At 39.9% G+C, this 14,492-nt stretch overlaps 1 protein-coding gene across 1 annotated transcript in view; it reads left to right on the top strand.

The window, feature by feature from the left end:
• SAMD12 (sterile alpha motif domain containing 12) overlaps positions 1 to 9,148 on the top strand; it is a 494,897-nt gene extending 485,749 nt beyond the window's left edge. Inside the window, exon 5 of the mRNA XM_084747913.1 lies at positions 9,053 to 9,148. Within this exon, the coding sequence (XP_084604039.1) occupies positions 9,053 to 9,060 (8 nt within the window). The 3' untranslated portion in view covers positions 9,061 to 9,148. The remainder of the gene's footprint in view (positions 1 to 9,052) is intronic.
• Positions 9,149 to 14,492: the final 5,344 nt, after the last annotated feature.

Here is a 14,492-nt window from a genome sequence, read left to right as displayed (position 1 = left end):
CAAATTAGAACTACTTTGAGAGTCCATCTTACCCCAGTCAAAATGGCTAGGAACAACAACAGGAACAAATTGACAACAAATTCTGGCATTGGTGCAGGCAAAATGGAATACTCATTCACCGTTAGTGGAAGTGAAACATAAAAACCAGTATGGAGTTTCCTCAAAAAACTAGAAATGGATCTATCATATGATCCATTGGGCGTATTTGCAAAGGATTCCACATCATACTACAGAGATACTTGCTCATCCATGTTAATTGTTGCTCTATCCACAATAGCCAGGAAAGGGATGTTCATCGGTTGATAATGACACTGTGGTACATTTGCAAAATAAAATATCATTTTGCTGTAAGGAAACATGAAAATTTTAAATTCTTAGGTAACTGGTAGAGCAAGAAGCCATCATTCTGAGTGAGGTCACCTAAACCCAGAAAGATAAATGCCACATGTCCTCTCTCATAGGTGTATACTAGCTTTGAATCTTTAGGTGTGGGTGTTGAACGTGGAGCACTCATAGAAGTAAGGGAACTGGTAAGGGGCCATGGGATATTTAAAGGAAGGAGGGTAAAGAACAGGTGGTATGGGGGGAAAGAGAGGAAATAATGGAAAGGCAAGGGTTAAATGGGTCTGGGGAGGAGAGGACAGAGAACTAGGTATGGGGAGGAGTAAATAACACTGCAGGCCTTTGAAAAGGTCGTATTGAACCCTCCTACTGTAGAAGCTTCCTAAAATATGTACAAGCACATATAAAAATATTTTTTAAATATTATCCTATAATGGAAAGCAATGCATCTCTCAGAAACTATGCATCACCAAATGCACAGTGCCAGGTATGTGTACCTCTTTTCCAGTTGTTGGTCAATGGAGTCCCCCAAACATTACGTATCCTTACCATTTCTCTGGATCAGCCTCTAGAACCTGATGGTGATAGCCTATTGCTGAAGGCACCACAATACTTGAATCATTCCTGACTGATTTTCCTAGTGCTGGAAAGCTCTATGCACACTACGGAGCAGAAACATAATCAACAATGTAAGCCATTTGTGAGACACAGTGACATCTTGCCTGTAGTCCAAGACGGCAAAGATGACAGGAATGTTATGAAAGCAGCCAACCATTTCCTGATTGGATCTAAGGCTTGTTCCACAATGAAATCCATTCCTGATATCATTAACTAGGCCAAAACCTGTAGATAAGTAGGTCATGGAGCCCTGGTGAGAGCCTACTACTATAACTATACTAAATCAAGAGAGCAATAACTGCCCCCTACATTCTTATTTTTATATGCATGGATAAATACACCTCTCAACCCTCATCAGAGACATTTCTTCTTGCAGTAGAGAACAACACGGAGACTCTGGACATTGGAGAGAGAATAAGAGATTACAGAGTGCTCAGTGCTAACTAAGACATCTAGATCACAGACCACTCTCCGAGGCTCAAAGTGTGGGAAAGAGAGGGAAAAAAGATTTTAAGGGCCAGAGGTAGTAGAAATCTACAGCAATACAGTTTGTGCTAGACATTACAGGGTGTACACACATGAACCCGCAGTGGCTTTGGCTGAATGCACAAAACCATCTCAAGATCAAGGCAGTCACAAATCTCAGTATGTGCTTGGGTGGGGCTCATGAACTCCCACCCTTAGCTGAGGATCTACTGGCAATTGGTAGCTGCTGGGGAAAGGAAACTCAGTTTTCTTCAGGGATGAGGTTCCTGAGAGACTGTTGGTGTTCCAGCTGATGGTCCTAAACCCAAGTACATCCAAACAGCACTAAGTTGACTCACATGCATTGGGGGAGGGAAAAGTGTGGTGAGGGGTTATGGTGAACTAGAGGAAAAGGAATGGGCAGGATTTGATCAAAACACATTACAAGCATATATGAAATTCATGAATAAAAGCACATTAAAAGCTCAGATATGAAGAAGAACTTCTTACTGGACATCCATTTGTGCTTTTTAAAAACACTTCTCTCCAAGTGAATAATTATCATCTCAATGAAAAAGAAAAGGCTTTGGGGTGGGGGTAGTCTCCTATTGAACTATGGGGAAAATAAGAAAAAGGAGATTGTTTTCCTTAGGGTAAATGTTTCCTATTTACTCATATTTTACACATATTCATGAAGCTATACCACACCAGCAGGTAAAGCTTTAGGGTATGCACCAAAGTGACATGAGGAAATAATTACTTCATACTATAAAGCTATGGCATGTTTAATTATATAGTGGAGTGAGTCATACAGTAAACGGAGTGGTGACCAGCTGGGCTCCCTCACCAACTCCCTTCAGCCTGCCTAAGGTGTGGAGTCTGTTTAATCACCGGTTGCTCAGAGTGGCAGCTGTGCTTAGCAAGGTGAAAGTCAAATGCAGCCACACTTGTTATATGACCCTTCGTAGATTTTCAGCTATCATTAAAAAAAAAATCTGTTTCTGAAAATGGAGCTGTGCTGTGCTTTATTGGAGAACAGAATTCCACTAGCAGCGGTGCACTTTCCCAAGTTTTAATTACTCCTCAGTCAAGGCATTTTTGCTCTTTTAAATCTCAACTTCTTATTAGAATTCCAAATGTTAAGACTTGCGTTTAGGCTAGACGTGGAGTTGGGGGGAGGGGGTTGTCTCATTTAGTTTTCTGAGGACATTAGATCCTAACTTTAAGTCCTTGAAGACGAGTATTAAGTGAACCTCTGACCTTTCTTTCTCCAGGTAAACAACACAAACTCGTTTAAGTTCTCCCAAAGGTTATGTTTGCCAGTTCTTTGGCTGATATTCTCCGACTGCTTTCTGCTGTGTCATAGTTCTTCTAAGCTATGAGACCAAAATTCAGCACAGCCGTTATGTCTTAGTTGGTGCCAAGTAGTAACTCTTTACCCTTTGGGTCAGTCTTCGAGGAAGTGTCAACCTGACTCCTTCAGGCTGAAGTACAGGGCCATGGAGGAGGGTCTGTCTCTCCTTGGTTCTCCCCAGCCTCCTCTGGCACCCCCAGATATTTGGCATTGGTCTGAAGGCTACAAAATCTTAATCTACATTCGGCCACCTCCATGGTGCCTCCAGATTGCTAGTTATTCTTTATATTTTTACTCTTTCTGCTAACCCTATGGGGTAGATAACCCATATCTGTGCATTCAAATATAAAGATGGTCACAGCATGTATTTAGAGTGGCCGTAAGTCATTCTATAATCCTAAGCATGGCACTCTATGGCTTGTTTCCACGAAATTTACTCTAAGATAAAACTAAAAAAAAAAATGATGCAATGTCTATAAAGCATGCCCCTACGTTGAGAAACCCAACAAAAGCTATGACAACAGCAAATGCTAACATGTATCCAATCCTGACAGTGTGCTGGGCAGTGTGGTGTGTTTATTTCTTACACTGGGCTCTGTACAGGAAGACTACTAGACAAGGAACTGGTATGGAGGATTTATTAAGGTACTGACCCAAGGACAGCTCACTAAGGAAATAGAGGAAACGGAATGAGGAAAGGGTTAAATATGGAGCAAAGTGAAACTACAGGAAGACTTATATCAGAGATCGTTGAGCTTGAAGCCAGAGCTCAGTGTTCCCCAGATAGGATCACTGTCTCTGTTCCATTGTTCTGGAGATGGATGGATCTCCATGCATTATCTACCTCTGTGCGCATAGGGAAAGCATCTCCAGCAGCTTAAGGATAGTCTACTGAAAGGTATTTAGGCATATTCCCTTGGAACTACAAAAAGGCCAGATGTTTTAGTTACTGTCTATTACTGTGATAAGACATCATGACCAAGGCAACTTATAGAAGGAAGGGTCAAAAGATTAGAGTCCGTGATGACCACGGTAGGGGTGGGAAGCATGATAGCAGAAGGGCAGCCATGTTGATGAAGCAAGAGCTGAGAGCTCACATCTTGATCCACACGTATGAAACAAAGAAAGATAATTAGGAATGGCGTGGGCTTTTGAAACCTCAAAGCCCATGCCCAGTGACATACCTCTTCCAACAAGGCCACACTTCCTATTCCTTCCCAAACAGTTCCATCAACTGGGGACTAGCTATTCAAATAAACGACCCTATGAAGACTATTCTCGTTCTAATAACTACACCAAGTAGTCCGGTTAGTTTTTGTGAACTTGACCAAAACTTAGACATATCTAGGAAAAGGGAATCTTAATTGAGAAAGTGCTTTTATGTGACTAGTCTGTAGGCAAGTTTGAACGGCATTTTCTTGACTAATGATTGATGTGGAAGGACCCCACCTACTATAGGAGGGAGGTGCCATACCTGGGTAGATGGTCATGGGTGAGAGTTTATTTTCTGGAGCATGAGCACCTTAGTAGTAGTTATACCACTGCTTTTGTCAGAATTTCTATAGCCGTGATGAAACACAATAACCAAAAAGCAAGTTGCAGAGGAACGGGTTTATTTGGCTTACACTTCCAACACTGTAGTCCATCACTGAAGGAAACCAGGAAAACAAACAGGGAAGGATCCTGGAGGCAGCAGTTGATGCAGAAATCATAGATGGATGTTGCTTACTGTCTTGTTCCTTGTGGCTTGCTCAGCCTGTTTTCTTATAGCATCCAGGAGTTCTGTACGTTTCTTATATAACTCAGGAGTAACACCACCCACAGTGGGCTGGGCCTCCCACCCATCAATCACAATAGCAGATCTTATGAAGGCATTTTATTAATTGAGATTCCCTCCTTTCAGATAATTCTAGCTTGTATCGAGATGACATAAAACTAGCCACCACAGCCACTGATGAAAATGACACTATTCTCCCGGTCACCATTACCTATCATTAGTCATTCAGGAAAGAGTGGGAACTCATAGGCTCTTTTCATCCAATGATAAAACTGTGATGGTCCCAATCATGTAAGTAATCAGCACAGTTTCAGGGAATTTATCAGTGCAGTGGCTGTGTCACGTCAAGAGGACACTTTCACTCTAGTCCTCCCAACCCCTGGCTCTTATGGTCCTTCTGTCCCATCTTCCTGGTTGTTCTTACACTTTGGAAACTGGAGAATACAGCTATCCCATTTAAGGTTAAACATGTCACTTGTCCTCTGCACTCTGACCAGTTGGGAGTCTCTCCATTGATGAAAAACCTCTGCAAAACACTGCTCTGAGGAGGACTGTGAGCTGCACTAATCTATGTATATAAAGATAAATATTTAGAAGGTAGTTTGATACTTATCCATTTAGAAAAATAAAAGCAATAGGTTTTCCCATAGCACTTACGTCTTCACCAACCAGGGTGCTTAGGCAGCTATACAGTGCCAGGCATGAGTTCAGTCCTGTAGACTGGGCCTTCCATAACTCATACTTAATGTCATTTCAGAACCTACATGCCATTTGAGAATGCCAAAGTGTAGGTGAAGGGCTTACCTGATCTCCTACTGTCAATGAGTAATTGGACAAAAATTCAAACAAAGCCAGACATTCTAGTCCTGGATCCCATTCATTTTGTATAACAATTCATATTCTGTCAAAGTATGTTTATTTTTACTTACTTTAGAATAAGTAAATCTTTCCTAAAACAATGGCTCCTATGGGTAAGGAAGGGGTTTTCCTAATTGTTTGAAAATATCTCCATATACTTTCAAGGCTCCACAGAATACAGATGAGAATCCCCAATACAATGTAACTTTAATATTGCATGGTTTTGTCATAGAGAAGTCACAGGGTATGCAGAGGAGGAGCAGTTCGAGAAATAGAAGTTGACTAGAGGTGCCTTGTTTAGTGTGCCAGTGCTCTCCCACCTCAACACAACATTGACAAGATGATGAAAGGATCAACATTAGTAGATGGAAAAGTCATGAATTATACCCAGGACTTTAACCTAGACATTGTAACTAAATGTCATATTTTTAAGAAGGAGAGAATAAACAAGAATGTTAGATTAAAACAAAAATGCACAAACTGGTGTACCAACCAAGGACAATGCACGCAGCAAACCTAGACCCCTATTCAGATCTAGCCAATGGACGGCGCATTCTCCACAGTGGTGTGTAGAGCAGAGCCTGCCTCTGACATGAACTCTGGTGCCCCCTATTTGAACACTTCCCCTTGGTGGGGAAGACTAGTGGCACTCAGAGGAAGGGAAAGCAGGCTATCTGAATGAGACCTGATAGGCTGTGACCATATGGTGGGGGAGGAGGTCTCCTTCTGTCACGGGTGTAGGGGAAGGGAATAGAGTGAAAGAGGGAGGGAGGGGGAAATGGGAAACAGGATGTAATCTGAATAAATTATTTTTAAAAAGTAAAATAATAAAATCACATACATACACACATGGGTAGATTAAACATGGAAGATGGTATATAGATAATAATAAACTATAGATAGATTAATGGTAGAGCAATACACATCGATTTTATTGTACTATGTATATATGTATGTAAGAGGGAGAAATAGAAACTCTAAAAGGGAAAATTAAAGTATTGGACCTAAAAATATACATGACAGCAAGCAGATTAAACATTTGAAAAGAAAAATTATGAAACAAATATATAACTATAGAAATGAACCAAAATGGAGCACAAATAGACCAAAAATAGTTTTTAAAGGAACAGAGGATCATTAAGAATGAGACAAATAATCAAATATCTATATGTTTGGAAACCCCAAAGGAAAGGTATAGTGTTCCATTGCATATAAACCCTGTCTGCATTACCCAGAACTGCTTGATTTCCTTGCTAGGTACTGAAAAATAAAAGGCAATTCCAGGATCAACTAGAAACCAGAGGTAGGGGTGGGTACAATTATCTTATATCATCGGTAAATATGGTAACACTACCAAAAGGACTGTTAGGAGGAAGCCCGACTCATACTGCACTAAATTATATCACAGGAGACTTTCATAATGAAAAGTTCGAGACAAGAAAGGGGAAAATGAAATTCTGCAAAAAGCATACAAGCATGCTTGTGGGGGAAGAAAAAGCCACAAAAATCAACATGAGAAACGAGGCTTCGCTGAAGCTCGGGCAGAGCTGGCTATTGAGCTTGTTAGGAAACAGTCATAACTGCCTCCCCTATGAAGTCAGCCTGGAGCAGCAAGGAAACTAAAAATAGAAATGGCTTTTGCTTGGAGTTGATTTGGGCAGTTTTGTTTATTAAAGGTTGAAAACATGCAAGCTAAATGTGTTAAAGACAAAACTAGCGTCAAAGCGTTATCGACTCCTAGTGGAAGGAGGAAGTGGGGGGAGGAAGGAGGAAATTGGGAGAGAGGAGGGAGTGCTTTGCTGGATGTGTTGACCAAACAGCCTTTGGGATTTAAGCAGTTTCTCTAGATGGCTTCTTCAGTCCCTGCTGTAGCCCCCCAAGCATGGAGTAATTGCTGGTGGCTAAGCATGACTGGTTTCTATATACTCTCAGCTGAGAGTTTTCAGTTACTTGCTGTTTCTTTCTGTCATGATTTGAAAGCCAAAAGTTTACTCTTTTATAAGCCAAATAATAAATGGGTTATTATATTAGTTTAAGAATAATTAGTGGGTATTCTTCTTGGCTGCCCACTGTAAGTAGGTGGTGAGACTCTACTGCTGAAAACACCACTCATGGTGGTTACAGGGCATGGAGAAATCAATCTCAGACTGGCACGAAGCTTCCTCTCTGTTGACCACCTCCCTATTAATGGAAGGGGCTGTCCAGGTAGCTGTGGGGAAAAAGTCATCAGCGATCTCCCGTAGCAATAGACCCTGGCTACTAGGATATGCGTGTGCTCTGATATAATAATGGCACATCAATTTTGGGGCTAATCAACAGGTTTTTTTTATTGCATTTGAGGCCAGATCCAAAATGTGGAGATTCTCATCTATTACTATAATAACGAGGACCTAAAAACTGGGGAGGTCATGAACACTGTGAGGGAACATATTACTGTTGTTTTGCCAAATGGACACGCTGTCCGACTGCTTTCTAACTATGTTTATACCTACAGGATAATGCTGCTCTCAGTCTTGGTCAGAGAAGTATCTTTTTACGGTGTGCAATTGAAAGACCCGTATCTGGCCGAAGTGCTGACAATAGGCAGCAACTGTGTCATGTGAACTGAATGGGATGTGTATATTAACCCCCCCCTCTCCCCACACCCCATCTACCACCCAAAGCTCAGGGAACATGAAGGCAGAGGAAGAGGAAAGAATGTGAGAGTTGGATGATGAGGCAGTATGCTACCTTCCATACTTGAAATGGCCCTTGCACTCATGAACCCATGAGTGTGATTACTTGCATAAAACCAAGCCACTCAACTTGGCAGCATGGATGGGGGGAGACTTATAAGTATCTACTTATACATGAAGGGCTGGCTGCTGGCAGTTGGCTGTTGGAAAAACGAGTCATTTTTCTTTAGTGGTGTGGTTTCTGGTAAGTTGCCTTACTTTGGTGGGTAGCCCCATACTCATACATATGTGTACAGCACTAATTGGAGCCAATGGGAAATGAGGCATGTATATGACTAAAAAATATAGTATATGTGTATAACATTCTCAATCTTTTTTAAAAATAAATCTTCTTTAAAAATAAAAACTGTTAGGGTCAGACAACAGAGGCACATGACTTTAATTCCAGCACTCAGGAGACAAAGTCAGGGAGATCTCTGTGAGTTCAAGGCCTGACTGGCATACAAAGGGAGCTTAGAGCCAGCTAGGCCTACACAGAAACACTACATCTCAAAAACAAACAAACAAACAAACAAACAAAACAAAAGCTAACAAATAATTGTTTAAGTAATGGCTACATATTTGCCAATTCTGTTGAAATGTATAAACTTACACATCCAAGAAGCTCAATAACCCTGAGATACATGGAACATAAAATCTCTGCCCTGAGGAACATTCTACAAAATTTTGTTAAAATTCGTAATAACGACAACAGTCTTGAAGGCAGCTAGAGGAAAATGACATGTATATACAGAAAGGGGTAGGGATGAGGATAACAATAGGTTTCTTCCCAAAAATAATGCAAGTTAGAAAGCAGTGGAGAAACGTTTTTAAGAACCCATAAAAAAGAAAAAATATGTCAACCTCAAATTCTTTAAAGCACAAAAATATCTTTTAAAAATGAAGGAAAAATCTTTTTTTCAGATTTATAGAGAGCTGGAAGAATTCAACAGCAACAGACTTGCATTTTAATCAGAAGGGAAATGATACCATATGGAATTTGGAGTCTATGGAAAGGAATGAGGAGCTTCAGAATGAGTGAGTACATATTGAGATGTTTATAACATATGTGGAAGTAAAATTTTCTAGTTGTGACTATTAAAAAATGTGCTCAAACTTTATTACATATTCCCTCTTGAGGGTGGGTGGCAAAATTCCTTCAGCTGAAATTCACTGGGATAAATTATTTGGACCATCTGATAAAGTGGTGCAAGATGGACAAATAGAAACAAATCAGGGGTACAGAAAAGGGTCTCTAAATAAACACAAAAACCTGTGGCCAACTAATCCTCATAAAGGTGCAAAGGTGACTCAAATTAGAATGGTGGTTTTGGTTTTTTAAAAAACATAATGCTTGGACTATTGGTGTTTCAGCTTCAAATTTGTTAATATCAACCTATGTCTCCTGTTACATACAAAAGTAAGTTAACCTAAGATGGACTGCGAGTATAGATGTAAAACAAAAACTACAAAATTCTAGAGGAAAGCAGGGGCAAGAGCTTGGGAGATGGTTCCATTGGTAAAGCACACACAGCACAAACATGAAGACTGGAGTTCAGGGCTACATCTCCCTCATAAACATTGGATGGGCGTGGCAACATCCCTGTAGCCTCTGCCCTTGGAGGGATGTGGAGGAATGAGATTCACAAAATAAGTTTGCCAGTTAGACTAGCTGTATTTGCATGTTTTTGGTTCAAGTAAGAGACCCTGCCTCAAAATATAATGTTGAGAGCAATCAAGGAAGATTCTCAATGTCAGTCTCTGGCCTCCACAATCATGGGTGCGCACACACACACACACACACACACACACACACACACACACACACACACACACATCCACCACAACATATGCAGGCATGCACATACATATAACCACACAGAAAGAAACTATAAACAAGACTTGTTACAACTATCAACTAGACTGATTTTTCAGAGAAGGCACCTCAAGCATTAACTATAAAGGAAAAATATTATTATATTATTTCATCAAGGGTAAAACCTTTTCAAAAAAAAAAAAACCTCTTAGGACAAAATAAACTTAAGTTAAAAACTAGAAAAAATCATTTGTACATCACATATTATGTAAGATTTGTACTTATAAAATATAAAAAATGTCCAAGAACTCCCAAAATATTACCAACTATTGCCTTTGATTGTCCACTAGAGTTTTAAGGAAAGTCTCTATTTTTGAAGACACCACACACTTTACGTGCCAGGCCCAGAGGCACATAAGCTGGATGGAACTGGCCTGAAAGCTTCCTATTTGATGGATAACTTTCATGGTACCGGAAGATGTCATACAAGCTTCCAGAAGAGGAAGGGAACCAACAGTCTACCCAGCTATGATGCCTATGAGCACAACAGTGACCAACATGGCATGACAACCCCAAGGGTACAGTAATGATGTGTATAACAACAACTCTCTAGTTGTATTTAAGACCCACTAACAAGAAGGAAATCTTGTATGGTACTAGAAACATAGCCAGCTACCCAGGGCTAGTGACGCCATGATCTTGGAGGAGAACCTGCTACTCCAACTTTACTAAACCAGCATTATTCCTAACTACACTCTAAATATCTGTCCTTATACCCACAGTTAAGTGTAGTCCTCATTCCTCATCAAAGGCACATCTCTTTGCAATAGGCAGAAACCATCACAGAAAATCACGACCTATCAAAATGAAGAGTTGTGGAGTCCAGTCCCAATGGATACATCTATGAAACATTCCCACACCTAAGACTCAAGAAACATAGTAGAAGAGGGTATGGAAGGATAGGAAAGATCATAAGAGCTATAGGACCAGAGAGTTTGCTATGAGACTGTCTCGTAGTAATGTCAGCAGCTATGCCCATAAGGTCTCACCAACATGGCTGCTTAAACATGAGCTGAATAAGGACAACAATACACACACCAAAGTAGACCAGAGAAAGATGATGAGACCTCAGCCCTACACAAAGACCTACAGGCCTCCAAAGAATGCTGAGGGTGGAAGAATAGTTTTCCTCAGAGAGCACACCAATTGGCTATCCAATACCAAATGGCCAGCCCTTAAAATATACATACAGATAACATTAAACAGACTAAGCAGGTTATATTTAGGAATACTTATGTATATACATGCATGCATGTAACAGTAATTAATGAAAAAAAGACTATAAATTTTATAGAAAACAAGGAAGGTGTTTCAAAGTGGATTGCAGGAGGAAAGAAAAGTTAACTTATATAAATATATATAAAACAAGGAAGCCTTTTCAGGGGCCAGAGAAGGGAGTTGGTGGTTAAGAGCCCTTGCTGCTCCTCCAGAGGACCTGAGTTTGATTCTCAGCATTATATAAGATGCCTCACAACCACCTACAGCTCCAGATCCAAGTAATCTAAAGCCCTCTTCAGCCTCCAATGACCCTACACTAACATGGCATCCACTCATGTTGATATACACATATATACATATGTACAATAATAAAAAGTTCAACATTGGGACTGGTTAAGGTGACTCTGTGGGTAAAGGCACTTCATGCTAAAAAAAATAAATAAAAATAAAGCCTGATTCTCACAAGTTGTCTTGTGACATGCATGTTGTTACAGGTGCACACGCTTACATACACATAGTGACACACACTGTGTTAGTTACTTTTCTCCTGCTATACAAATATGCCATGACCAGGCAACTTTTAGAAGAATGAGTTTATTTATATGGATCTATGGTTCTAGAGGGAAAGGCCATAATGGTAGAAGAGACGTGGCAGCAGGAACAAGAAGCTGAGAAATGAAAACTTTAACAGATAATACAAAGCAGAGAAAGCAAACTGGAAGTAGTGTGACGTTATAAACACCCAAGAGTTCCTCTCAGTACTACCTCCAAAGAAACTGCACCTGCTAAAGATCCCAGAATATCCCAAATAGCGCTACCAACTGACAGCCGAATGGTATGTCTTAGCCTATGGGAAACATTTCTCATTTAAACTAACACATACACACACACACCAAATATAATAAATTTCTGTTTAAATGTCCAACATCAGTAGTCTTTAGATGGGTACAAATTAAAATTACAATGTAATTTCACCCCACATATACTAGAATGGCTTCAACAAAAATCTAGTAATCACTACCAGCCAAGATATGGATAAACTTGAACCTTCACAAATTATTGATGAATTCTAGTCTCTAGAAAATGGTTCAGCCATGTTGGAAATCAGTTTGATACTTTTCTTAAAAAGTTAAACAGATCTCTACCATATGATCCAGTAATACTACACATGGCTATGTACTCAAGAATAACAAAAACCTGGGCTGGAGAGATGGCTCAGCGGTTAAGAGCACTGACTGCTCTACCAGAGGTCCTGAGTTCAATTCCCAGCAACCACATGGTGGCTCACAACCATCTATAATGTGATCTGATGCCCTCTTCTGGCCTACAGGGGTACAAGCAGGCAGAGCAATGTATACATAATAAATAAATAAATAAATCTTTAAATATTATTTTTAAAAAAAGAATAACAAAAACCTAGTCCATTAAAAAAAGCCTCACATCCAAATATCCATAGGAATATTACTCACAGTTGCCAAAAAGCGGATATAATCTACATGCTCATCAGAGAGTTAAGTGGTTAAATAAAGTACTGTTCCGCAGATAAAATCAGCAGCAAATTGGTGGACATGCTGCAACATGTATACAGCTCTAAACGTTATGCTAAGGGGAACAGAACAGGTGAAAATGTTCTATAAAGGCAAATAGAAAAAGAAAGACGGTGCTGAGATTACCTAAGAGAAGCAGAAATGGGGATTAAATGTAAACAATGTGAAAGACAGAGGAGGATGGAAAATGCTTTAAAATTGGATTTGGTAATGGTTGTACTCTGTAGTCTTGCCAAAAATCACTGAATTATGCAATTTAAAAATAGGTAAATGTTATGATATATAAATTGTACTTCAACAAACTACCTTTTAGAAATGGAACATAATGTACATAGCATTTTGTATTCTACACCAATTACAAAATAATAGCATGCATATCTACTAGTATGGTCAATATCATTATAAAAATAATGTTCTAATAAATATTTAAGTCTTTTATGTATATATAGCCAAATTTTGTTTCTCTTCAGCTTAGTTTCAGTTTCTTTTTTAAGCAATGAGTTTGTTCAGTTTTATTATACATCCCCTGCATGGCCTCAGACATGTTATTTAACCTTTTATTTATTCATTTATTTGCTGTTTTTCTTGTAGGGAAAGTGTACATTACTAATTGCTCCTGCCTCTTAGGTTCAATATGGCTGTTCTGAGCTCACATAAAATTAAGGGCGCAGCACTTAGCACAGCAACAGCAAACACCAATGTGATGCTCATCATCACGACTGTCATCAATAATGATTATAAAACTAAATTTATGATTATTTCCTCAGAATAGGACCCATCAAGCAAAATCCCAGGGCTTGTTTTCTAAACACTGCTCTCTAAATTAGAAGCAAGCAGAGCACATTTTTTTATTCTTCTTCATTCCTCTTTCTGGGCACCGCTTATGTTCATTCTGGTGTCTGTGAGAATGCCATGGCTCCGTGCTTTTTAATCTCTTTCATCATAACCCACCAGTCTTGTGAGAGCTGTCTTATTGGGTGGTGAACTGAGTGGCCTTGGGTAAGAAATGTGACAAAGGGATAGTGAGTAATAGTGAATTGAGTTCTTCTGCAGTAGTAAATAGTTGCCTAATATAAAGACCAAACACACCCAGAGGCTTGGAATATGGAATCTGAGAGACCCACCGAAAGGTCGGATGGGAAATGGTTGATATGTGTTTATGTCCCTAATTACTTTGCAAAAGATGTGCTCCTACACTTACAGGATGCACATGGCTTTCTTTTTTCTTTTCTTTTCTTTTTTTTTTTTTAACTCCTATTTTCTCCTCCAGCTTCACTTCTTGTTCTATCTCCCTATGAAGAAAGAACAAACCAGTCAGTGGCCCTGCTCTTCTATAAGACTGCCATACCTTCTCTCTTACAAATCTTCATTTACCACATCTTCCCGGCTTGAGTCCCCTCCACCTAGCCCGTCTCCTTCATTTGGTTCCTTCTTATAATCCAGGCATCCTATTGAACACTGCGTCTTCCTGGACATTTCCCTGGCCCCAAGCCTGAGTCTAGTGCTCCATCCTTAAGCTCCTCCGTTGGCACCCTGTCATTGCCCTTACTGGATTTAAATTGTCTGTTTATTTGCCTCCTCCCTGATCACACTGTGTGGCAGCCATGGGGTTATGTCACTTTGATCTCCCTTCAAGAAAGACCTGGCTATTTAGCTGCAAGGAGTGCAGTTTGCTGACAGCCTCCAGCTGTTAATGCCTTCCTGATCTGCTTCAGCTCAAAAG

The sequence above is a fragment of the Acomys minous genome (assembly GCF_964271855.1).
Source record: "Acomys minous genome assembly, chromosome: 12".
In the NCBI taxonomy this organism is placed as follows: Eukaryota; Metazoa; Chordata; class Mammalia; order Rodentia; family Muridae; genus Acomys; species Acomys minous.
Note: the sequence above shows the minus strand (reverse complement) of the source record. Positions and strands in the feature narration are given on the sequence as shown.